Below are 25,527 nucleotides of genomic sequence, written 5' to 3' on the forward strand. Positions count from 1 at the left end.
GTGCAGTCCTGTGCAAGTTATTTAACAGCTCTGGGCTTCAGTGTCTGTCTCACCTTTATTTCTTTGTGTTGTGGTTTTTGAGGCAGTGTCTCACCATGTAACCTTGGCTGTCCTGGTTATGTGGAGTGGGCTGGCTGTGAATTCACAGAGATTCTGTCTGCCTCAGCCTCCCAGGTGGTGAGATTAAAAGCTTGGCCCTAAGCATCCCAGGTTTAAAGTGAGAATCATGTCAGTATCTACTTCACTGGAATGCAGTGAAGAGTGACCATCTTCTAAGGGGTCCAGAAGAATGCATGGCCTACAGTACACGCCTAGGGATTGTGAGCTGCTGTTCTTTCAGAATCTGAGTTATCCTCTGTCTGTGACATGATGGTCACAGATGGAAGTTAATCATGACTTACGTTTCCCCCAACCCCTGATTTAACAGGTGGAACGATTATTTGTGTCTGGCCAACATTATCCAGGTTTTTTTTTTTTCTGAAATGGAGCACGAGGTGAAGTGTGCCCCAGGTGGGGCAGGAAAGGGAATGAGTTGACAGGGACATACCTGCTCTGCTGTACACACCACTCCAAGATTTCCAGGTGAGCCCACAGTCCTTCACAGGCGTCCCTGAGAAGCTCATCGTGGCCTCTGTCCTATGATAATGTGGAAGAAACATGCTGACTCAGGTACCTAGCATCAATCAGGCACCACGGCTGACGATGTGACTCTGAACTCTGTCTAGGCCCCAAGCCCCATGGCACTCGCTTCTGGAGCACCCCGAGGTGCTGAATCAGTTACCTGGGTCCTGTAGAGGGTTTGGAGTAGTCTTCTAGCTGATTCAAGGCTCTGGCAGTGTGTCCAGCCCAGGAGTATGAGCAGGTGGCTGAGGGGCCTGAACTCTCGATCAAGCAGGCGTCCAAGGTTGGGGAAGTCTTCCTCTTTCAACAGGGTTAGTGCTGTTATCTGGAAGCCAAAAGTTACCCTAGGTGGATACCTTTGCTCAAAAGAGCAACTTCCTGCTTCATCGGGATAGAACTCTGACAATGACAAAAGTGGTTGGTTACATAAAAATAGGCGTGCCAGAAGCACAACATTCTAAGTGTTTTGAAGCGAGGGTCAGACTTTCGTTGTAACCCCATCTCTTTGCAAAGCACATGGCTTATAAGATGGGGTTGATAAATACCTGTTGAAGTAAACGAAGTTCAGTTACAATTTGGAAGGCCAGAGTTAGAGCAATTAAATTTCCCTGCCAGCTAGACCTCATACTGCTGCCATGGCCTCTGTTTTCCTCATCCTCCAGAAAGCTGACACACAGCCAACATCTTGCTTCCTACCAAAGGTCCAGCAAAAAGCAAAGTGACTGCAGCATCAATTATGGATGGAACTCATTCTCAGAGGCCTCTCTCCTTCGGGACTCCAGGATTACAACCAGATGATTTGTCACTAATTAGACAGCAGGAGTTGGATACATGAGTGGGAGAGAAACAAAACCAAAAGAGCCCAGGGAGAGTTCTGGGTTCCTCTGCCATCAACAGTAATTACGCTTGACTTACCAGGATCTGCTCCAGGAAGTGTTTGCTGTTACTCAGGCAGTAGAAAAAGGCCATCTTCCAAGCGCGGGCTGGGTCAGGCGTGGAGAACAGGGCCAGCATTACCCGCTCAGGATCTGGATGATCTGGGGACACTGAACATCACAGTGGAAGGGTTACTAGAAAAGGACAAGCTCCCCTTCCTTATGCTATCGTCCACACTGACAACCAACCAATGTGAAGCTAGGCACTTGTACGTATTTACTTAAAATTTATCAGCTGGGGGTGCAAGTCTTTAATCCCAGCACTCAGGAGGCAGAAGCAGGAGGATCTCTGTGAGTTCAAGGCCAGTCTCAAGCTACAGAGTGAGTCCAAGACAGCCAGGGCCACACAGAAAAACCCTGTCTCAAAAACATAAAAACCAAAAACCCCAAAACCAAAATCTAAAAACCTGTTAACATTATTATTATTATTATTAATGATGATGGTGTGTTTGTGTACACGTGCATATTATGGAGGTCAGAGGACAATGTTGTGGAGTCTATTCTTTCCTTCCACTTCTATGGGTTTTGGGGATCAAACTCAGATCATTGGGCGTGGTAAGCACATTAACCCATTGCGCAATCTTTCTGGTCCAACACAGACTCTTGCATAAAGTCAAACTTGGTTGTTTCTTAAAGATGCTTCATTCCTCTTTATTTCTTAGTAGCATCTGCAAAGTTCTTGTCTGTTCCTGGTATTTTATTCATTCATTGATTCATTCATTCATTCAGTTTTTGAGACCAAAAAGCTGTCTTGGAACTAGCTCTGTAGACCAGGCTGGCCTCTAACTCACAGAGATATGCCTGCCTCTGCCTCCTGAGTGCTGGGAGTAAAGGCATGTGCCATCACCACCTGGCCTGCTGTTATTTTTTTAAGCTCTGATTTAAACAAACAAACAAACAACAACAACAAAACATGCTATGAAATTCTGTTTAGCCTCTCTTGTCTTGGATAACAAGCAAGTACAACATTAGTTCAGAACTTCAGAGGGGCTGGGCACATCGGAATTACCAAAGTAGAAAGAGAAACAGTGAAAGAAACATACCTTTTCCTGAAAGTGTGGCCTTTGGTGTCCTTTCTGTCACCTTCTCTGCATAGATGTGGCCGTAGAGGGACAGTAGGCTCCTTCCGGCCTTGTGCAACAGGCAACCAAGCAGCCGTTCTTCCTGCAGGGGACTGCCCTCAGTCCTACAGGTCTCCAACAGTTCCTCACACAGGACACGCCACTCACTCTCTGGTGGCTCAACAGTGTAACACAGAGCCTGAAGGGCTCCACAGATAGCACTGGCCACCCCAGACTGCTGGGAGGCGGGATCCCGCAGGTTCTGCGATGCTTTTCGAATGAGGTCCAGCAGTGATTTCTGCAGAGGACTGTGACAGAGGCTGGCCCCCTGGTGCTCCTCAAGCAGGAGTTCCAACAGGGCCTGGGCTGGCCCGGGTGCTCGCGTCAGAAGATTCCAGAGCACGGAGACGGCTTCGTGGCTGAGCTGAGGAGTCCCGCTCTCCAGTCTCTGACTTCTGTTAGGTATACTGCCTACTGGGCCTTGTGCTAAGGTTTCAAACAGCTCCTAGATGAAGAATGAAGATAGGGATTGTAGTGGCCACCCAGATGCTTATGGCTTGTGTCCCTTGATGGCTCAGCGGCAGTAGCAAATATTTCGGTAGGCTGCTCTGTAGGGAGCCACTGCTTAAGACTCCTCACGGAAAAACCAGCTCAACCACTAGGGTAATATCCAAAGGAAGATACTCTAGTTATTCGCATCTTATTGATGAGACTGAGGTTAGGGTGATTAGTCCAATCCCCAAGTCCTACCCATTTGCCCCATACTATGTGCTGACCTAAACGAGGGACTATATATTTATAGGCCAGGTGGGTAGGGTGCTATGCACACCTAAAAGCAATTCAATTCATTTTCTGAAAGAGTATTACATATCCGCTCTTAGCTACTGATATGAATTCTGTCCATATTTTAAGGTATACTCCATCTTTTCCTAAAATCCTCCTGCTATGGTTTGAACGTGTCTCTTAAAAGTTCAAGTGTCAGTAGTCAGGTATGTCGGATATACTTGGAATCCCAGCACTCAGGAGGCTGAGACAGGACAATTCAGATTTTGTGGCTAGCCTGAGCTGTAAGACGAGATACCGCCTCAAAAAACAAAACAACAACAGCAAAATAGTTCACGTGTTGGATACCTAATTCCCAATTTCATTAATATTTGGAGACTGATGTTAATATTTGGAGACTGAGCCTTTGGGGGAGAGTTAAGATTAGACAGAATCTAACCACAAGGGCAATTCCCATGCTATTAGCAGTTTTATAAGGAGAGAGACCAAGTTAGCACACCTGTACCCCCTTCTCTTTTGACGCCCTCTGCCATGTTACGGTACAGCAAGAAGGCTCTTCCCGATGCTGAGCAGACACACCGGTGCCATGTTATTCTTCCTAGTGTTCAAACCATGAACTAAACAAATCTCTATGTTCTGCAAATTACCCAGCCTGTGGTGTTCAGTTATAGAGACAGACATCAGAGGCACTTGCTTAACGATTCAAAGCCACACAGCTTTGACACAATTAAATGAGTACCATATGGTTTATTTAAAACCAAGTCTTGGGGCTGGAGAGATGGCCCACTGGTTAACAAGATGTACTGTTCTTGCAGAGGAACCGAGTTCAAAGCCCACCACCCTCATCAGTCAGCTTACAAATGCTCGTAACTCCATCTCTATGGGATGCCCTAATCTTATATAGATAGATACACTTGTACATGTAAATAAATAAAAAAAAATTTAAAACAAGTAAGTCTCATGTGTGTTAGCTCTGTCTCCTCAACTAGACTGTTGAAAGTATGATTCTCTAGTCTGAAGGAGAAAGGGGCACAGGGAAGTACACCGTTTCCCAGGGATGGCTCTTTATTAATTGCAAATCCATGAGCCCTTGAATTCATACAAGCCAGACCTCATGTAAGCCCTGCCATAAGTATGTCTTGGCTGGGAATAGGGTCTAAGAAAAAAAAAAAAAAGCTGGTGCATACCACGGACCGACTGAATGTCTAAAATGTGCAGGACCCAGGGTTTGAGGCTAACAAATTAAAGTTGAGGTATTGAGCCTTAAACACTGACGTAGCAAGTGACATGTGTATATTATACACATTTACATGTAAATATAGTTCTCTAGATCCGTCTATCTACAGATATCTATCCATATCACCTATCTATCAATTGCTAACTTTTTTTTTTTTTTTTTGCTGACAGAGACAGATTTTCACTATGTAGCTCAGGCTGGCCCTCAATTCTTGATTACTGGCATAAACAATCGTGCTGACCTAGACATAGAGAAACGTAGTTGGAATCCACCCCTAGAGGGTTGTAATGATTCACTATGAAATATCAGTGTGTCTGTTACAGAAGACAAGTCCATCAAATATTAGTTCCTTTCTTCCTTTGGATTCTCTATCTACTGGTCAACAATTCAAAAATCTTAAATTAAACCCAAGTAATGAGTTTCTTTTAGGTGAAATGCAAAGAACAGTTGATTGCCTGCTACAGTTAGTACCCCTGGGCAATCTGCTTCCAGAATTTCAAGATCAGGTAAGTTGATAATCAGTCTAAATTCCTCTTGGAGGGGCCTGTCTATTGCTTTCTCTGAAAACAGAGAACAGATATCTTAGAGAGCTGTCCCCCCCACAGCTTTGAAAGTTGGACTTGTTCAGTAACTGCAGGTAGCCCTCAGTCTCTCTTACCTTGAGGATGTGCTCTGGAATGTCACCTTGGAGGTCTTCTGATAAAAAAAGAAACTCAAGTTTTCTCCGGGCAACAGCAGAAAGTAATTTCTAGAGGAATAATAAGCAATTATAGCGGTTAGGCATATGCTTCCCTTATTAAATATAATTTCTCTTTAGTTATTCTGTTTTCTTTTTTTTGGGGGGGGGGTTTCGAGACAGGGTTTCTCTGTGTAGCCTTGGCCATCCTGGACTCACTTTGTAGACCAGGCTGGCCTCTAACACAGAGATCCGCCTGCCTCTGCCTCCCGAGTGCTGGGTTACAGGTGCGCACCGCTGCACCTGCTTCTCTGTAGTTGTTCTTATTTCTTCTATTTATGTATGATAAAGTACTTTTTAACCACTAATCCCTGGATACAGTTTTAAAAAGATTTATTTGTATGTATATGGGTGATTTACATATGTCTGTGTGCCATGTTCAAGCCTGGTGCCTACAGAGGCCAGAAGAGGATGACAAAGTCTCTGAGCCCAGAGTTACAGATGGTTGTGAGCTGCCATGTGGATGATTGGAATTGAACCTGGGTCCTCTGGAAGAGCAGCCAGTGCTTATAACTTCTGAGCCATCTCTCCAGCCCTCTTGGATATGTCTTTATATGCTTTCCTTTGGAAATAAACTTGGTCATTCTTTAATATGCAGGTGCTTGGAAAGATGGCTCAGATGGAAAAGTGCACATCCCACAGCATGAGGATCTGAGTTCAGATCCCTAGTACCCACGTTAAAAAAAGGAGGTGGGGCTGGGTATGATGGTACATACCATTAATCCCAGTACTTGCCTTTAGCCCCAGCAATTGAGAGGCAGAAGCAAGCAGACCTCTGTGAGTTCAAGGCCAGTGTGGTCTACTTAGGTGAGGCAGAGATACATAGTGAGACAAAAATACAATAAAATAAACCAAAAGCTCCAAAATCTGGACTGGAGAAACAGCTCAGTGGTTATGGTGTACAGATATACACTGAGGCTAAACACCCATATACATAAAAATAAACACAACAAAAACACAACAACAACAACAACAACAAAAACCACAACAATAAATATATAGGGTTGAATGCATATAATCCCAGCCTGAACAGAAGGATCCTGGGAGCTTTCTGGACAGTCAGTATAGCCGAATTGATGAGAGTCAGGGTCATTGAAAAACTCTCCCAAGAAAATACAAACAAAAAAAGGAAACACACCCAACACACCCAACTGACCTGATGTTGTTGATTTGTTATTTTTTTAACTTCTTTACATGCACAGTGACATCATAATGCACATAACCATATGCACACAGACACAGACACAGACAGACAGACAGACAGACAGACTCCCAGTCAAAGCCTACAACTCAAACTCTAAGGTTTGTCCATTCCATATGACTTTCTTTCTTCCTTTTTCTTTGTTAAGACATGACCTTGCTATGCAGCCCAGGCTTAGGTACTCAGGGTCCTCTTGCCTCTGTTTCCCTCCAGCCAGGATGAGTATGACACCATGACTGACTTCTTCTTTTTGAAAAACCACTTAAGCTTTTCATCAAGAATTTCTGTTGCTGTGTGCAAAGACAGTTACAGAAAAGCCTTGGGGGCCATGCCCTCATCATCTTCTTTTGATCCAACCTTGCTTTTGGCATTCTCTATCCTTTGTCTACCAGTTGTTGAAAAAAAAACTAAAGGGAGGGACCTCACGTTTATTTAGCCTGCACTCCTAGCACAGGGTGGTATATTTCATTTCCAAATCAAAGAAACCTGTGGCTTATAGTTATGTGTTTTAAAAAAATAATCTTTACTGGAAGTGAAATGGTTAAGGAGTATTTTTCTAGTCATTTCCACATGAAAGTTAAAAAAAACCAGAAAAACATTTTTGTTGTAGAAAAATTAAAATACATAAATATTATTTTATACATAAAATCCCAAACAAAAAGTATTACTAATGACACTGACAATCCACTTTCCAGATAATTTGAACAGTGGCATAGTGTATTACACACAGATATGCTTCTGTTTATTAACCATTCCTGTGTACTAAGGACATGAGGGTTATTTCTAGTTTCCCGCTTTTAGAAGCAGCTTATCAGTGAACATCACCATAGCTACACCTTTACACACATGCAGACCCAAACCACTGCATGAGAAAGAGACAGAAGACAGAAGAGAATAAGGGAAGGAAAACAGCACCACCACTTCAACTAACACTTAAAAAAAGCAGCTCTTGGCAGGCAGTGGGATCCTGAGAAAGTAAGTGGCTCTGTGTTTCTAGAGCGTGAAACCACAACAGGTTCTGTGGTACTCTAGGATGCACCTAAAGACTTGGTCCGAATCAAACAGTTTATAATTCTCCAAACAACAAAAACTACTCCCTCCTATAACTGTTTAACCAAGTGGATCCCTGGAGGTTTACGAGCTAGATAATCTTTTTGGTATTGGCCAAAACAAGAACAATGCGCTGGGTAGGCTAAGGAGCCAGGCAAGTGAAATCAACACCTGATTGTGTTGAGCAACCCTCCAGAAAATAGGCAATCAGTGAGGCCCCAAGTAAGCAAGCAGACCTCTTCCCCTAAGGGGAAAGGTCAGTTAGTTCAACAGATTTCATGTTTGTAATAGGAAGACCTTTATTCAGTAACAAAGCCTCTCTTCCTCCCTTTGAAAACGGTAAAGGAATCTTCTTTTCTACTTTACCTCATTTTTTGTTGTCTTTTTCCTGTTTAGTTCTGACTTTCTACAAATCAAGTTCCAGGATAGCCAGGGCTACAAAGAGAAATCTGTTTTTGTCTTAAAAACAACAATAACAACAACAACAACAATAAAAAGTTACAATTTGATCGGAGTTTCTGGCACTTTTGGACAGTTACAGGATGGATAAATGTACACAAATGGAACTAAACATAAAATTAATTTTGATGCGTGAAAGCAACAAATGCAAGAAAAATTAGCAAAATAATGGACATTTAAAAATTGAATTTCTTTTCTTTTCTTTATTCTGAGACAAGATTTCTCTGTGTAGCTGTGGCTGTCCTTGAACTCATAGAGATCCTCCTGTCTCTGCTTCCCGAGTTTTGTGCCACCATGGCCCAGAAAAAATTGAATTTCTTACTCTGAAGTCCATATAGGGTAAAAATAATGCTGAAGTGGAAAATGGACAGGGGTAAGGGCAGATGAGATCTTTGTTTCATCTCTGGCTTTCCTGGAGTCATTTCTCTTGAGTCAAATGTTCTTTGTTTAAATGTGTGTGTATATATTTATATATATTAATATAAATATGTATATGTTAAAATATACATTTTAAACACACAATTCTTTTGAGACAGAGGAGTCTCATTATGTTGCCGGGCCAAGCGATTTTTCTTGCCTAGCTGGAATTACAGGCTTGTGCCACCATGTCCCACCCATCTTGGCACAGTCACTGAGCACGAAGTTCTGTTCAAGAGCAAGACTTCTAGAGATAGTTAGGGAAATAGCATCACTCCTAATGCTATTATATGCCAAGGTACCATGGCAAATTAATAAGCAAATCAACACTGAGAAAGACAACAGCCAACCAGGAAATAAAGGAAGTAGTAGACAGAAGGAAAAATCTCCTAACTCCTTCCAAGTTCTTTTCAGCCCTGGTCCCAGGGAAAAATTTAAATGTAAACCCAGACCTTTTCTTGGGTCAGCCATTTTTCCAGTATGAGAAGCCAGAGCCAGGCTAGTCTTTGAGGGTTGATGTCTGGCCCACATCTAAAATGGAGAGAGAGAGAGAAAAAAAAAGATTTAGTAAATGGAGTTTCAACTGACCCTTTCTCTTTTGTGATTCAAGATTTCTATTTCAGTTTTCAGTCAGTTCATTTTAAATCTGAACAGGCAAATCCTAGTGAGAATTTCTCAATTGCAAGTAACAGTTCAGCAAAACAGAACCACATAACTTCCAGCTTCCATTCATGCCAACACAGCCTGATCTAATTGTATTTTATCTTCCCAGCTGGAGTGTTATGCTGGCTGGTCTGGAACTCCCAGGCTCAGGTGTTCCTCCTTGGCCTCAGCCTCTAGAGTATCTGGAGCTACAGACAAAGCAGAGAGTATACTCCCACAGACAAAGTCACAGTAATGAATGCTATCTTAAGGACACACACTCACGGACGCACACACCACTCACTATTTTGAGACAGGGTCTCCTACTGTAGTCCAGGCTGACCCTGAGCTCATGGCGTTACTGCTGCCTCAGTTAAGATACATGGGTTAAACTATCATACCCAGCTCCTAAGTGTACTTTGGAACACAGAAAATGAATCAAATAGAAAAGAATTAAGGGAGTTCCTAGAAATTACTTTTTAACTACATAGTTACAGGAATGCTTCAGCTTTATTTTGATGTCAGTAGTTTGGGCAATAACAGCCTAGAACCCCATTATAAGGGGGAAAATGACAGAAGGGTCCGTTTCTTTTTCTTTTTCTGTTCATGTGCTAATGACACTGGTTAGTATCACCGCTAAGAACTTAATCGAAGATCTAGGATGGAGAACAGTGCATATCAAGAGGCAGGAAGGGGTCAAAGTGTAAATATGAAGCATAGTAGCAAGGAATGAGAGAGGTCACGTGTAGCGAGGTGGAGCTTCTGTATCTACATGGATAAAACTGCACAGACTTACAAGTAAAAAGCAAACACAGATTTAAAAATGGTGGAAATCAAATAAGAGTGTTACTGTAGCTAATAGTAATATATTAAAGTCAATTTTCTGGTTTTAATGTTTTACTGCAGCCGAATGAGATGCCACCACGGGGGAACCTGGAAAAGGGTTTACACTGAACTCTGTTTTTCAACTTCTTGTGGGTCTACGATTATTTCAAAATGGAAAGGTTTAAGTTAATGCACTTCAATCTTCTATTAAAGCAACAACATCATCAGTCTTATAAGCAAAACGAGTGAATAGGTTTCGCCTTTTGGAGAAAAAAAAATGCAGTTACACCATCTTCTGTCGATAATAAACAAGGAATGATTTCAGGACCCTTTTGGTAGCCAAGCTTAAACTCAGCTCCAGAGAGTACTCCCAGGCCAGTGAAGTGTATGAAATGCAAAATATATTACACAGATAAAACATTCAGAAACATTGAGATGCACTTGGCTTCCGCTAACTTTCTAAGAAAGTAGTTGATAGCATAAAGACCAGAGTCCGAATACTGCGCCACGTCTTCCTCTCTGAGACCCTGGTAGAAAAGGGAGATCGCTTACCTTAGCAGAGTGGGACACTGAACCAGCGCCTGGAGTATATCTTCCACCTTTTTGGGGATCTCCCCTTGTCCCTGGTGTAGCTGAGGTACACATGCCTGTGCCAACTCCCAGTCTCCCCGCCGCAGGCACTCGCAGAAAAATTCAAAAAGCTGTTCCTCGGTAGCGGTTTCCTCTTTTCCAAATGGGTAACTCATTTTCCCAGCACGGAGTGCAGGGAGTTAGAAAGGGAGGCGTTAGGCGGAATGCATTCTCAAGGTTCTCGTCCGTGCAGTACCCCCTACAAGCAACACACCAGCTGAGAAGAAACGAAACTGTTTAGATAAACCACCTGCTACTGGCCTGAAAAGGAGAAGGCAGAACTCAACTTTTTAAATTACTGTTTGGGGTTTAATTCGACCTGTTAGGATCTCTTTTTGAGAACCGTCTTTTTCTCTAAGGGGTGGATCCCATCGCCTAACGCAGACCCCACACATAATAAACTTAATATTTGTGTTAGGTTGGGGCGCAGACACATCCATTTACTTCCGCATTCCCTCCTGAACATTCTGTCAGTCAGACAAAAGTCTAGGTGGGTGGACGCCTCGGTAAGGAGGAGAACTCCCTCGGTTACAGCCTTCCGTTAAGGCGGACGGCTAGAGATGAGGAGATCAATCTGGGGCTGGCTCGGAGAGCCGGGAGGCTGGGGCACGGGGATGCTCCCCCTAGCGGGGTCGCGGGCTGCACCCTCGCCGCCTTCCAAGCGCCTCACACTCACCTGCGCCGGGAGTCAAATGCATCTTAGCTTCCAGGGCGGCCATGCTTGATGCCAGTCAGGTGACAGATCCCACAGCACAGAGTGGCGGAGGGGACTGCGACGGCGAAGGAGAGCGCCGCTCCTATTGGTTCAGAAGGAAAAGAGGATGCAAATCAAGAGCCATATTTGTTTGAGTCACGTGACGCCACCTGATCGCTCGGGGGAAGCTCAGGGAGAGTTAAATCTGCCGGCTGCGGGGCTGAGGACACACCCTGGTCATGACCGATCCTCCTCGCAGCGCCTCCAGCTACGCGTTTTGGGGGAGCTGGGGCCAGGAATGGCTGTGTCCCACGGGCCCCTCCCCGCCACGGCCTTTCCCCCCTTGTATCTGATGTCAGCACAGTGCTAACCAGTGTTAGATGCTTGGGTATCCACAGGAGTCCCCAATCTTCCCCCATCGTTATTCTATCTACTCAGGACACATCATATGTATTATAGTACACGATCGTATGTAAATCAGGAGGCCGAGGCCGTCGCAGAGGAGTGAGCAAGGGCTTTTCACAAATTCAGTGATCAGGACGGTTCTCACGTTCGTTAGATTTTTTTTTTTTCCTTTTTAAAAACGCAGCTGCTTTAACACTTAACCTACTCGGTTTCTTTCATTTCCCTTTTCAACTACACCCCGCGGTTTTTTGGTCGACGTGTATTTTAGTTTGAGAAGTTTCCGTTATTATTTTCCAGATATTTTCACCATCCATTTGAAAAATGCAAAGCAAACGAAAACACTAAGCTCTCTTCCCCAAACTGGAATAGGCGGATCGCCCTCCCTTTCTCTGATCCCTCAACCCCCAAAAAGACGCTTCTCTGGCCCAGGCAGTAACTTAAAAATGTGATTCTTTGAGGAAAAGAATTTCCAGTCAGGGTTTTCCTGACTTGACACTCGCCTTGAAAGGTCCCTCCCCGTTGATTTCAATAATCACCACAAAGGAGAAATTTCATTGGTTTAGCCGCTAGACTGGGAGTATAAACTACATTTCCCAGAAGGCAGCGGGGCAAACCCTAGCTCTTTCCTGCTTCTGATTGGAGAACTTGCCAGAGTACCGACCAACCAGAGCCCTAGTTGTTGTCGCTCGCACCTTTCGCGGGTAATTGTGTGTGGGTGGGGGAAACTTTGAAAAGTTGGATCTGCTGACCCGGTACTGGAGTTTTCTTAAGGGGACACAGTTGTGGGGAAGAGGGTGTGCTCGTCATCTCGTGCTCCCTCTCCGGGACTGTGGATGTTGATAGCGGGGTGGCGGAGAGTCCTGGGTGCTGGGCTCGTCCCTGGAACCCCGACCGGGTCCCGGGGCTTCTGACTTCCTCTGGGGGAGGCGGGTGATGCTCGGAAGGTGCGTTCCAAGCATCTTTGTATTAGGGCGTTCTGCGTGAGGTTTTCCACCTCTCGACGCCTCTCCCGTCGCTTCGGGGTGAATTAGAGGAGCGGGCACGTTTAAGGACTGTGACGCCTGAGTTAAGGGCGTGGAATCTGGAGCCAGATCCTGGATTCGAATGCGGGCCCTGTGCTTGGCTAATTCGTGCGTTTCTCAGCTTAGTGCCTCGGAGTGTGAAATGAAGTGAAAGCATCCGAAACGTTTACAACTAGTGCCTGGCCTGGCGCATGATGAGGGCCCGATAATAGAAGTTACACTCCCTCCCCACCCCCAGCAAAACAGCTGTTTTAGTTGCTTCAGTGTTTTTATTGAGCGCCTAATGGAAGCTCAGTCTGAGTTGCTATCTCCTCGGTCTCTGAGAGCCACGTGTGCTTGAGCTCGCGCGCTCAGACACAGACACACGCGCGGCAGCACTCACGCGCACATCAGGAAGAAAGAAAGGCTTAAGCTATGATAACAGATCAGATTAAAGATGCTGTAAGTGCAAAGTTTGGAGGTAGCGCTGGAGGGGAAGTGACTGGCGATGCATGTGTTGAGTAACGTAACCTAATGTTGTGGATGGTCATGTTACGAGAATCACCTGTCTGTGATTATTGCCTACTTTGAGCGGTATGAGCACTGGAGTTCTAGAGTCACCCTTGTCTAACTCAGGAGAAAAACAGCTCTCTGGGAACTGAAATTACTTTGCCAGGAAAACAACTCTGACTGAGCCTTGCAATCTGGTATTTGAGTGAGAGCTAAGTAAGGGACCCCTTTTTCAAGTTAAAAAAAAAAAAAAGGGATCATAAAAGTTTTGAAGTTGTCATGTGGTCTGATTGTCCATGAAACGTTTTCAACAACGAAACTGATTTTTAAGGAATTTTTTTCTAGTAGGATTGTGACATTCAACCTAATTTTTTTTTTTCAGGCCAATTTGAGACTTCCCTGTCTGCTTCAGAAGCACAGTTATATACCAATTACAGTACTTGTATAGCTGTAGTTATGTGAGTATATATCTCTTTATCTTTTAGTTGTAAGTGTGCAAAAGGGGGGAAATGAGCTCAGCATGGTATGTGCTTAAGAAATATTGGTGAAAGAAACAAATGGACAATCTTTATACTATATTATTTTATTTGGGAGAGTAGGGAAATAACTCAGAACAACAGGCAGTAGTAACGCCGCAAGTGATAGGAATGGAACTATTAAACCACAGTAGTTCTCGTTAAGGCTTTTGTAATTTTGGGGTGTAGGTATTTTTTGTTTTTGTTGTTTGATAGCTTGACCTTACTTGTTCAATGATGTTATTACTCAGAATTACCTTATCTGAAATGCAGTAGGTAACAGAATAGCAGATAAATGTTGGTAAAATTTCTCTTAAGGAAACAAATCAGCCCTAACAAATTCCCATTGAAAGGAATAAAGGGAATGTATTTTGTTTTTGTGGGGAGAGACGAAAGCAGAAGAGAGAGAGTAGGGGATTTAATGCAATTCAGATAATTTAAGTGTCAAAAAGACTTGGGCTATAGTGTTGGTAGTAGATATCTTAATTCTTACACATAGTTTTGTTCTTTGGTATATAATACCTGATTATTATTAATTTATCCTATAAAAGAAATGAGTTCCTATTCTAGTATGTCTGGAGGCTATCTTGCCATTTCAATGAGACACAGTGTCTTCTTTGCATGCATGCTTACAGAAAATACAACAGTTCTAACTCCCCAAAGACAAATATTTCATGAATCTCATTTAGTAAGGCACAAGAAGGGCAGAATTTAATTTCATATGGGATGGTAAGCAGCTAGTGTCATAAAAAAAAATTTCACTGCTTGCACGTTGAATAGTAAAGTCTAACTTTCCTATATGTAAAAAACACAGTCTACTTTTATTGCAGTCTGTTGAGGATATTAAATATGAAGTTTTGGAGCATGGTTGACATGTAGCATATGTCTACTTACCCTTGTTGCAGATCAGTGCAGGGTGGCTATTTGGAAATGAGTCTTGAGGATTACATAACCAAATGAAGTTTGTAAATTATACTCAGTATCTGAAGATATCATAAGTTATGGCTAGTCTTGGTAGTCAACCCGACACTTGACACTCCTAAGAAGAGGAAACCTCAGTTGAGAAATGGTCTCCATCAGGTGGGCCTGTGGGCATATCTGTGGGCACGTTTTCTTGACTGGTGGCTCACTGTGAGTGGTCCTGCTCCTGAGCCAGAATGCCTAGTGAGCAAGCAGGGGAAGCAAGCCAGGAAGCAGCAATCCTCTGTGGTCTCAGCGCTTGCCTTCAGTTCCTGCCTTGGCTTCCCTGACAATGGAATGTAATCTGTAAGCCAGATAGGTCCTTTCTTCCCAACTTGCTTTGGTCAGTGTTTTCTGACAGCAACCAAAGGCAAACTAGACTACAGTGTAAATGTGAAGTACCGTTAAAGTCATGTAATGTCAAAGAATTTCATGGCATATGCTTTCTAAGGTTGCCTTCTTTCTTGTGTCCATGGTTGATAAGCAAGTATCTCTCCTGTTTTTTTATTTGCATTTCTTGCATGTTTTGTTTTGCACATAGAGAAGTTTGAAGCACTTTTTACTGTATATGGTGTTTTGTATAGTCTGTCTACTATCATTTGTATTATTTTCTTATATTTTTCAAGATTCTTCTTTGGGAGATCTGGAAATATGAGCAAAAAGAAACTAAGACGTGTGGGTTTATCACAAGAGCTATGCGACCGTTTGAGCAGATATCAGATTGTTAACTGTCAGGTAAAATTCATGTGTTTTTAGATAAGTTTTATGTACAAATTAATTTTACATGCAGCTTAGTAACTGTTAAACCTGGGTTATAAAGACTTAGGGTTGCAGGGTTTGGGGAGATGGTGGAGCCAGTAAAGTCCCCGCCTTGCAAACATGAGGACCTGAGTTCCAATCCCCAGCACTGTCATAAAAAGCCAGACCTGGCAGCACACATCTGAAATCCCAGCTCCAGGGAAGCGGGACAGAAGGGTCCTTGGGGCTTTCCAGGTAGCCAATCTAGCCAAATTGTGACCTCCAAGTCTGTCTCAGTGGTCAGACCTCAGAGAGTGATTGAAGGAGACATCCCATATTAACATCTTGGCTCCACAGGCCTCGACGAAAGCGAAAATGAAAACTTGGAGAGACAAAAATAAGTTAAATGATGGTGCTTTCCACAAGGGACTTAGGTTGCATTTCCAGCTGGAATTTCATTTACTGAAGTCCAGTGTTTTTGTATTTTAGGATGAGGATGGTTGTGGCCTAAGGAAGAATGCCTGTTCCATTTATTTGAAGTTCCTGAGCAGTTTAATCCACTTAAATTTTTTATGATTACTTGAGAAATATGACTTAAATAAAATTATAGTATGGATGATTTCTCTTAGGAGAGAAATTAGTAATAGGGTTATTATTATGATTTACTACTGCGAGGAATTTAACCTCAGGTTTAAGTGCTCTGCAACTGAGTTATACCTCTAGCCCAGCAGTATCTTTTTTTTTTTAATATTTTATTTATTTATTATTTATATAGTATTCAGCCTGCATGTGTGCCTGCTTGCCAGAAGAGGGCCCCAGATCTCATTATAGATGGTTGTGAGCCAACATGTGGTTGCTGGGAACTGAACTCAGGACCTTTGGAAGAGCAGCCAGTGCTCCTATCCTTTGAGCCACCTCTTCAGCCCCCAGCAGTAGCCTTTTAGGACTGGCTTGATAAATGTATGCAACAGAAGTCACTTTATTTATTTATTTATTTATTTCAAGTGTTATATCTTTAAGTTCAGTAATAAAGAAAGTCTCTCTTAGGGTAAATAAGGGCTAAAGTTTCATTTAAAAATTTTTATCTTTAATAAACATTTTCACAACAAATTATAACTTTCTTGGGATTGTTTATTTTAAGGATATCATTGTTTCTTCTGTTAGTATATTTAAGAATCATATTTATATTTTAAGTGGTTTTAAAAGTATGAATTAAATAGTTTATTCTGTAGTCAGCCCTATTTTCTCAGTTGTCAAATACTTTTCGCTGAGTTAACTTTTAGCCTAGAAAACAAACACTTTCTTGTTTTGCTTTTTTTTTTTTTTTTTGAGACAGGGGTTTCTCTGTGTATCTCTGGCTGACCAGGCTGACCTCGAACTCAGAGATCCTCCTTCCTCTGCCTCCCGAGTGCTGGGGAAAGGCGTGTGCCACCAATACCTGGCCTCAAACCTTTTTTAACCTGATCCTGTCTGGCCATACATTTGGACTCAAGTGCACTCCTCATACTAACTTGTTTGTGAGATTGCTTGGTGTATCTCCTGAGGCATGCCAGTTGGAGACTGTAATAGAGTGTAAATATTCTCGTGTCTCTGAGTTAAGGAATACAGTAAGGGTGAAGACATTCAATGCTGGAATGTAAAAGAGGCAAACATCTGTCTGCAGTAAATTTCACTTCTGTCTAGAGATGAACAGTAACAACCAAAGGTTTCTTTTTGTTTTACATTTGCTTTTTTTTTACATTAAAAAAGCCCTTGATGAATATTTCTTTTTAATTGTTATATCTTTGTTACACATGTTTGTCAAAATATTTCTGCTTACTTTTTTTTTTTTTTTTTCTTTTTAGGACTTTTTATGTCTCTCCCCACTGGAACTTATGAAAGTGACTGGCCTGAGTTATGGAGGTGTCCATGAACTTCTGCGTACAGTCAGCAAGGCCTGTGCTCCACAGATGCAAACGGTACATGCAATTTAACAACAAGGGGGTCAGGATAGCTCCCTCAAGAAAGCAGTGCGTTAGCTGAAATGGGTAGGGGAGATGGGCAAAGACACTGGGGATGGAGGTGGGGCCGGGAAGTGTCAGGCCATTGGGATAGCAAAGGCAAAGACTCTCAGAGAAGGGCCCTTGTTCAGTGATTAGCTTAGGCTGTGGCGGTGGAACACAGTGAAGGAGAGAGCTACAAGGAAGCAGCCAGGGAGAGAAGCAGGAAACAGCAGGCATGCATGTGGTACACAGACATATATGCAGGCAAAACATCCACCTACATAAAATAAAAATTAAACAAAAAATGTGATAATTTGTTGTATTTATGCCAAATGGGTGGATTTGAAGAAGAGAAAGTTGTCACGGGGTCTGGCTCATGCACAGCTGCATGCTCTCCCGAGTATCAATGGGAGAATCCCTTCCTAGCCTCTTCCGGATGCTGAAGAATCTTGCCATTCCCTGGCTTGTGGCCGCTTCCCCCTCTGCTTCATCTTCACATCATGTTCCCCACTGAAGCTGCCATCGTCCCTATTTTAGAAGAATGCTTTCATTCGCATTTGTGGGTCCACAGGCATAATCCAGGATGATCTCCTCACCATGAGGTCTTTGAGTTAGTCACGTCTGCAGACCCTTCTCCAAATACAGTAACATTCACAGACCATCTCCAGAAATTTAGTGTGGATGTCGTGTAGGGGCCATTTCTTACCTGTCTCTCCAGCCTCCTTCAAGCTGGGCTTCACCAATCAAAGCTGGGTTTGAAATGATCATGCTAACAGGCCGCCTCTGCCCCAGAGCTTGTGTGAGGCCGCTGCTTGCTTCTCCAGCCTCGTCACTGCAATGTTGCTGTCACCGTCTACCTCTGTTTAATCATTTACAGTTTCTGTTAGCTTCCAGTTCTATTTTCTCCACTTCTTGCTCTTCCTGTGTTCATCCTCGCCTCTTTGGCTGGAATGTTCACATTCTTTTTGAATATCTAACAGTGGAGTCAGAGTTTTGCACAGACGTCTGGCTCCTCAGTGAAGGCCCAAAGACCACCAGGTCTGGGTCAGGTGTAGTCTGTAAGTCTCTATCTCTTGTTAACAGTGTAGTTACCTGGGGTTCTAATCTCATGCCTGTGAGCATGGTAGCTGTTCATTATTTTCCGTCCTTGTACTTTTAGCATGGGCATTGGCACTGGGCAAATATTCACCGGTCAAATGAACAATGGAGGAAAGAAGGATGGATTTGTGGGCACAGATTTGGTTTGTGGTTCTGACTGATTAGCAGCTGAAAGGAACTTCATGATTCTCTTGTTCAGGCTTATGAGATAAAGACACGGAGGTCTGCGGATCTCTCACCAGCGTTCCTGTCTACCACCCTTTCTGCTTTGGATGAAGCTCTGCATGGTGGTGTTGCTTGTGGATCTCTCACAGAGGTAAAGGAAATCCATACCTTCTTCTAGAAGTATCAGAGCCAGGAGGGATGTTTAATTAACAAACAAAAGCAAAAATTACTCCACGAAAACTAAGAACCAAGTCCTGCATTCTTTGTTGGTGTAGTCCTCTAGCCAGGATCAACATAGTTGCTGTGTAAATGGAGCTATTAACCAAAGCCTTGCTGACTGACTAGATGTGTCCAGGTTTTGTTTCATTGAACTGCTTTAGAGAATGAGTATTGGGCCTGGGGAGGTGGCTGAGTGGGCAGAGTCCTGCTTATGCTTGCCTCAGAGTCTTGAGGAGCTGAGTCTGGATGTCCAGCACCTGTGTGGAAGCCAGGTGCTGTGGTGTACGTCTGTGATGACAGCGCAGCGGAAAGGAGCTGAATCTGTCCCCACACAGAAGATGGTGTGTGTCTGGAATGAGGCAAGGAACTGCATCTATCTCAGAGCATATGATGGAGAGGAGGAGAAGAAAACATTAAGTGTTGGGCTCAGGCCCCGTGACATGCACACACACCCACACATGTACACACATGCAGGAATACACACACACATGCACGCACCACAGGAAATGATGAATATTATGAAATAGTATTAGGAAATAATTTGAGTCAATTAAAAAAAAGGATCACAATATAGATTTCTAGTATGAATCAATTTTGATAATATTTGCGCAAATAGCATATTAAACTATAGTGAGTTATTTTTTCAAGCTATTAACATTTGATTCTAATAATACTTGCTGTATTATTTTATATTATTGTAGAGTGAATTATCCTCAAGCTATGTGTCTTAAAGCAACAATAAACACTGACTTTTCAGTGTCTTTGGCAGTGTCTGAGCTTAGTGATGCTGGTAATGCCTGCGGTCAGCCGCAGCTCAAGGTGTCCCAGAGGAGCTGATTTCTAGGGGGCTCACTCACATGACTGGCAGGCTGGTGCTGTTTTCTGGCCGTTTTTCCCTAAGTATGGTCTTCACAGGTCTGTCTATTTCCTCTTAGGACATGCTGGCTGACTTTGCTCAGGGTGGGTAGTCCAAAAGACAGCAAGATGGAAGTGATTTTGTCCTCGGTGCTCACATCACTGCTTATGACAGGCTCTCTTCTATGTAAGTGAGCCTTAGGCTCAGCTCAGTGCCAGGGAAGGGAAAATTAGGCTCTTTCTTTCGAATGAAGTTTCAAGAAGATGAGGGCACCTCAAGAGCACTATGGTTCTTCTCCTTGAAAGTGGCATTGCTGTTTCCACCTGTAGACTGCTTATCAGTAACTCCTAAGAACTCCTTTCCTGAAAATTACAGAAGCAAACTTCTAAGAGCAGACACGTTGTATATGAGAGGGAGAGGAAGAAAGGAAAGAGGAATGGGGGAGAGAGAGAGACAGACAGAGTGAGAGTGAGTGTTAGTGTTAGTTAGTTCCTGGGTATCAAACCCAGCGCTTCAAGCATATGCAATGTCTGGCTCGCTGAACTACATCCTCAGCATTTTCTTATAATTCTCATAATCACAGTTTAAGTGTAATTTGTTCTTAAAGAGTCCCGTTTTAGGGAGTATTTTATTTCCTACATCCCTAGAGAGATTTAAAGACTGCGATTCGAGTAGATGTCCTTTAAATAAATAGTTGATTAATGAAGAAGCTAATTGAAGGGCCTGTTGTTGTCATGTAGTACCACCAGATGGTGCTGGAGTTACACGTTACACAGTCATTTGGAGGTGAGGCTGGACCAGGTCAATTAAGGATTGCATTAATGATGGAGTTATAAATTCACTTACACAGGAAAAAAAAAAAGAGCCTAAAGAAGATTAACCAGTGTATGCATTTTATCTTTGGGTTTTATCGTCATTCCCCCCCCTCTCCCCCCCCGCCCTGTCACTTCGCATTCTGTTTGAATTCAAGTGGAAGTTATAAGCTTTTTGGTTTTTTTGTTATGATCCACATGGATGGCTTATCCCACTGATTAGTAACAAATTCTTTACGTTCTGCCCTTGAGTGGGTCATTTTTAAAATCTTTTGGGGGCTTTCAGCTGAATTCACAGAATATCTTAGCTTACCTGCTTACTGAATTTTTACCATTCTCTGTAGTCTCCTTTTACTTTATAGTTACAAAGCAGAAACACGGGTTTTTGTTTTGTTTTGATTAGTTTTGAACTTTAAAAAGCATATATTTGTGATTAAGGCATATTTCATATCTTTATGAATTGCTTTTCTGATTTAAATAAGATTTTTTTTTCATGTTCAGGTAGCAAGAACATAATTTTTATTGCTGTATTATATTTCATTTTGAAAATGTCTTAATTTACTCCTTTTGTTATTAGTGAACATGGGGTTGTTTCTTATTTGATACTAATATGAATAAGTCCTGTGGAAATTTTCATTCTCTAGGGCAGGAATCAGAGAACCACTGCCCAGCAGTTAAAGTCAACTCACTGCCTGTTTGTGTAAATAACGTTTTATGGCCAAGCTCATTTGTTTACATTTTGTGTGTGGTTGTCTTGCGACACAAGGGCAGAGTTTAATTAGCTGTGACAGAGACCATATGGTATGCAAACCCTGAAGGGTTTTCTGTGTGGCCACTGCTTCCAGCATCTGCCCTGGAGTGGTTTGGTGGTTGTATGCACATGGGTGACCTCACACAGCCAGGACCAATTGTCCTCCAGAGTGCTATGCTGGCTCCTTCTCCCACTAACCGTGCATAGAAATTCTCCTCGGTTTATGTCTTCTTCCCTTGGTATAATCCGTCTTCTGTCCATATTAGGGCCTTTATTTTTTCCTAACTACTGATGAGCTTTTGGAAGTCATTTGATACTGTAAGAACAACATTGTTCAGGTGTGAGTTAAAAACCTAGAATTCAAGCCTTGTAGCTAAAAGTGACATAAGTAGACTTCCAGCTGTGCAGCTACTGAGTAGTTACATTCAGGAGGCTTCCATCTTCCTTGCTCCACTTGTGAATCCTCACTCCTGTTCTAAGCACAGTCAACTGACCCATTTTCATGCTCTATAGATTTGCTTCTTGTCAGATTAACATAAGTGAACTTAAGCAATTTGTAGTCATTTCTTTTAGTTGCTTTCACTTGGCATTTTTAAGGTAACTAAATGTTATAGCACATATTAGGAATTTCTTTTTAATCATTAATGTTCCACTGATCAGATATGGCATATTTTGTTTACCATTCATTAGTTGATAGGTATTGGATAGTTTTTCAGCTTTCATCTATCCTGTAAATAACATAACATTTACGGGTATGTGTGTGTGAAATTGTTTGTTTATTTTTGGTTTTTTGAGACAGGGTTTCTCCATGTAGCTCTGGCTGTCCTGGGACTCACTGTGTAGACCAGGCTGGCCTTGAACTCACAGAGATCCTTCCGCTTTCACCTCTTGAGTGCTGGGCGCCACCATCCAGCTGTGAAATAGCTTCTTGTCCCTCTTGGATAAATACTCACCTTGGAGTGATTGGAGAGACTGATCATGAAGTGTACATGGCTCTTTAAGAATATGCCAGGGTGGTTTTCAAAGTGTCTGTAGCATTCTGCATCCTCACTGGAATACATGGTGGGTTTTTTCAATACTTAGCATTTTTTTTCTTTTCTATGCCAAGTTTTGAACCTAGGCCGTCATGCATGCTAAATACGTAGTCTACCGCACATCTATGCCAGTGTACTCTAATGCTTGTTTGTGTTTTATTTTAGCTCCTCTCATGAATGTGTGGGCTATTTCTCTGTGGTTTTGTTTTGTATTTCTCCAGTGTATCTGTCTTCCTGTCTCCCTGTCTCTTTCATTGCAGGGTCTGGTTGTATAGCCCAGGCTGGCTTTGAACTTGTGATCCTCTGGCTTCATCTTCGGAAGAACTGTGATTACATGTGTGCATAGCCAGCTTGTTTATTTTCTAAGAACCATCTTTTATTTTTTAAGCTTATTTTTCATTTATGTGTATGGGGGTTTGTCTGCATATATGTGTGTATAGTCCAGTGCCTGCAAAGGCCAGAGGAGGGAGTTTGAGTTACTGGAACTAGAGTTACAGATAGTTGTAAGCTACCTTACGGGTGCTGGGAACTGAACTCAGATTCTCTGTAAGAGCAGTGAGTGCTCTTAACTGTTGAGCCACCTCTCCAGCTTTTACTTTAACTGAGTTGTTAACATAGTTGATTAGAATTATTTCTGGGCCAGTGAGATGGCTCAGCGGGTAAAGGAGCTTGCCATGCAAGCGTGGTGTTCCAAGTGTGAGCTCAGGAACCCACATAGTGATGGATAGAGAGAACCGTCTTCAGAAAGCTTTCTCTGTGCCTAACCTCCACATGTGTGTGGTGGCACACACCTCCCTCCACATTATGCACAGACACAGTAACAATACATAAATTAATTAAAATAATTACCATAGTAATCATATTTCATTATTAGAAACGATGGTGAGTCTTACCGAATCAAGGGACAAGAATTAGCAAGCTGAGCAATGTTAGGTACTGAAGCTGTTCATTGCACTATGATTACGCAAGCAAATATCTTTCTTAGGAAATACACACTGAAATGTGTAATAAATGACTTTGATATATAAAACTAACTCAGATGGTTGAGAGAAGTATGTATCTCACATATACATACGTGGACATGGGAGAGGGCAAAAAATGATAAATGGGCACAATGTTAACAGTAAGTAGACGGTGGAAATGAATTTAAATGGTTTCTGATGTTCTGTTGTTACTATTACAGTTTTCCTACAAGTTTAGAATAATTTCCAGACAGAAAGTAAAAGAAAATCATCCAACTCATAAGTTTGCTCTAAGTATTTGAAATTATCCTTGAGCAGAACCAGGGAAATTTTCTTCTTTTCCTAGGTACAGTATTGGTTTGGTGTTGAATTTTATCTGGTATCTTTCTTTTGCATGGATTGAAATGAACATTTTCTGTGTTGATCTAATATGAAATAAATAACATTTCCAGGTCCTCTGTTGTCCTTTGCTACAAGCTCAGCTAGGTCACGACATATCATTTTAAAAAAACTGTTGGATTTAGTTTTTTGATATTAGAGATTTCTGTATTAGTATTCATGATTGATCTTCAGATAGAAATTTCCTTGCTAGTAGTGTCTGTGTGAATTAGAATCTATACTAGTTTGATATAATGAATTGTGGAATATTGTCTCCTTTTTACACTGCATGATAGCTTTCACATAATTAAGATTGTTTGCTCTTCAGAGTTTTGCCTCAAGGATTGTCTGGTATTGTTATTTTCTTTGTGGGAAGATTAAAGAAAAAAGAATTCAGTTTCTTTAATGACTATAGGGCTGCTTACAGTTTCTATTTCTCTGTGAGTAGTTTTGGCAAATGTTATTTTTAGGATTTTGTGTGTTGTGTATGTGTGTTTGGAATACAATTTCACTATGTAGCCTTGGCTGTCTGTTCCAGACTGGCCTGGAACCCACAGAGATCGACCTGCCTCAGTGTCCTCAGTGCTGGGATTAAAAACATATGCTACTACTTCTGGTTAATATGTTCTTTAAATTTTCAAATTTATTATTATGAAGTTATTAATTTTCCTTTGCTTTAAATGTGATTTTATATCTGGCTTTGTCTTCCTTTCCATTCTCAATTCTACTTATTTTGTCTTCTCTCTCACACTTTAAAAAGAGATATAGTCAGAGATTTGAATAATTTTAGTTTTCAGCTTTTCTTTTGTTCTTGTTGGACTTCTGATTTCTTTGTCTTCTATTTATTTTTATTGTTTATTTCTTATCTTCTTCCAACTAACTTTTCTGTGATTGTTATTTAAAAATTTTTTTTAAACATTTAATCTAGTTGATTATATCTAAGGACCGTGTGTGTTATTTAAAAAATTTTTTTAAACATTTAATCTAGTTGATTATATCTAAGGACTGTGTGTGTGGTACCCATGGAAGGCAGAAAAGGGTGTAGGATTCCTTGGAAATGAAGTTACAGTTTTTAGTATATTAGTTTAGTTTATTATAATTCTAGAGTATAGTAGTTTATTTTTAATATTTATTTATATACATTTATTATTTATGTAAATTTGTTTAAAAATTATCTAAATAGTGCACTCAAGAAATTTTATTGATGAACATTTAAAAAGTCATTTAGGAGGTTTTTTTTTTTCATTTAAAGTTACATATTAAATTAGTGTATCTTTATACATCACTTAACAAATTACTCCCAAGTTTAATGGTTAATACAGTGTTTATTTTCTCGTACAGATTCTTTGGGTCAGGAATTTGAGAACAGCTTAGCTGCATGTTTCTGGTCAGATCTGCTATGAGATTACAGGCTGAGTGTTGGCCGAGGCTGATATTGTCTGAAAAGTTGTCTGGAGCTGAGGGAACCTCCTCCAAGGTTGCTCACTTACATGGCTGGGGAGTTCTTTCCCATGTGAACCTCTCCCAGAGGGGTGGCTGAGTGCCTTCATGCTACGACAGCTGGCTTCCTCATGATATGAACCAAGGGAACAGGGTAGAAATGGCAGTCTTAAGAGGCAGTGATCATTCTCGCCCTGACCTGAGGAAGACAGATTGAAAGGTTGGGGAGGACTGACGGTGTTGATGGTTTGGAGATCAAACAGGCATATGAGCAGGAATGCATGTGGCCTCCTGGAACAATAAAGATGTTCCAAGCTCTCAGATGACAGCAAGAAAGAAACCACAGACCTACAGTAGCAGCACAGATTTTGCCAACAACCTGGCTGAGCCTCAGAACTTACACTGATTTT

At 41.9% G+C, this 25,527-nt stretch overlaps 2 protein-coding genes across 8 annotated transcripts in view; one reads left to right on the plus strand and one right to left on the minus strand.

Moving 5' to 3' along the window:
* Zfyve26 (zinc finger FYVE-type containing 26) overlaps positions 1 to 11,346 on the minus strand; it is a 61,724-nt gene extending 50,378 nt beyond the window's left edge. For 3 of the 5 annotated variants that reach the window (XM_060387767.1, XM_060387768.1, XM_060387769.1), the window contains exons 1-7: positions 10,520 to 10,812; positions 8,953 to 9,031; positions 5,296 to 5,385; positions 2,600 to 3,122; positions 1,537 to 1,667; positions 782 to 946; positions 548 to 636 (exon numbers count right to left, since the gene is read on the minus strand). In XM_060387767.1, the coding sequence (XP_060243750.1) occupies positions 548 to 636; positions 782 to 946; positions 1,537 to 1,667; positions 2,600 to 3,122; positions 5,296 to 5,385; positions 8,953 to 9,031; positions 10,520 to 10,713 (1,271 nt within the window). In that variant the 5' untranslated portion in view covers positions 10,714 to 10,812. Of the gene's footprint in view, positions 1 to 547; positions 637 to 781; positions 947 to 1,536; positions 1,668 to 2,599; positions 3,123 to 5,295; positions 5,386 to 8,952; positions 9,032 to 10,519; positions 10,815 to 11,273 lie in introns of those variants that run through there. The other 2 variants (XM_060387765.1, XM_060387766.1) reach the window with 2 other exon arrangements.
* Positions 11,347 to 12,392: 1,046 nt separating this feature from the next.
* Positions 12,393 to 25,527, plus strand: part of Rad51b (RAD51 paralog B) — a 523,994-nt gene continuing 510,859 nt past the window's right edge. For all 3 annotated transcript variants that reach the window (XM_060387770.1, XM_060387771.1, XM_060387773.1), the window contains exons 1-5: positions 12,393 to 12,448; positions 13,590 to 13,665; positions 15,309 to 15,417; positions 17,265 to 17,378; positions 18,700 to 18,816. In XM_060387770.1, the coding sequence (XP_060243753.1) occupies positions 15,334 to 15,417; positions 17,265 to 17,378; positions 18,700 to 18,816 (315 nt within the window). In that variant the 5' untranslated portion in view covers positions 12,393 to 12,448; positions 13,590 to 13,665; positions 15,309 to 15,333. The remainder of the gene's footprint in view (positions 12,449 to 13,589; positions 13,666 to 15,308; positions 15,418 to 17,264; positions 17,379 to 18,699; positions 18,817 to 25,527) is intronic.

This window comes from Meriones unguiculatus, chromosome 7 (assembly GCF_030254825.1).
Source record: "Meriones unguiculatus strain TT.TT164.6M chromosome 7, Bangor_MerUng_6.1, whole genome shotgun sequence".
Taxonomy (NCBI): Eukaryota; Metazoa; Chordata; class Mammalia; order Rodentia; family Muridae; genus Meriones; species Meriones unguiculatus.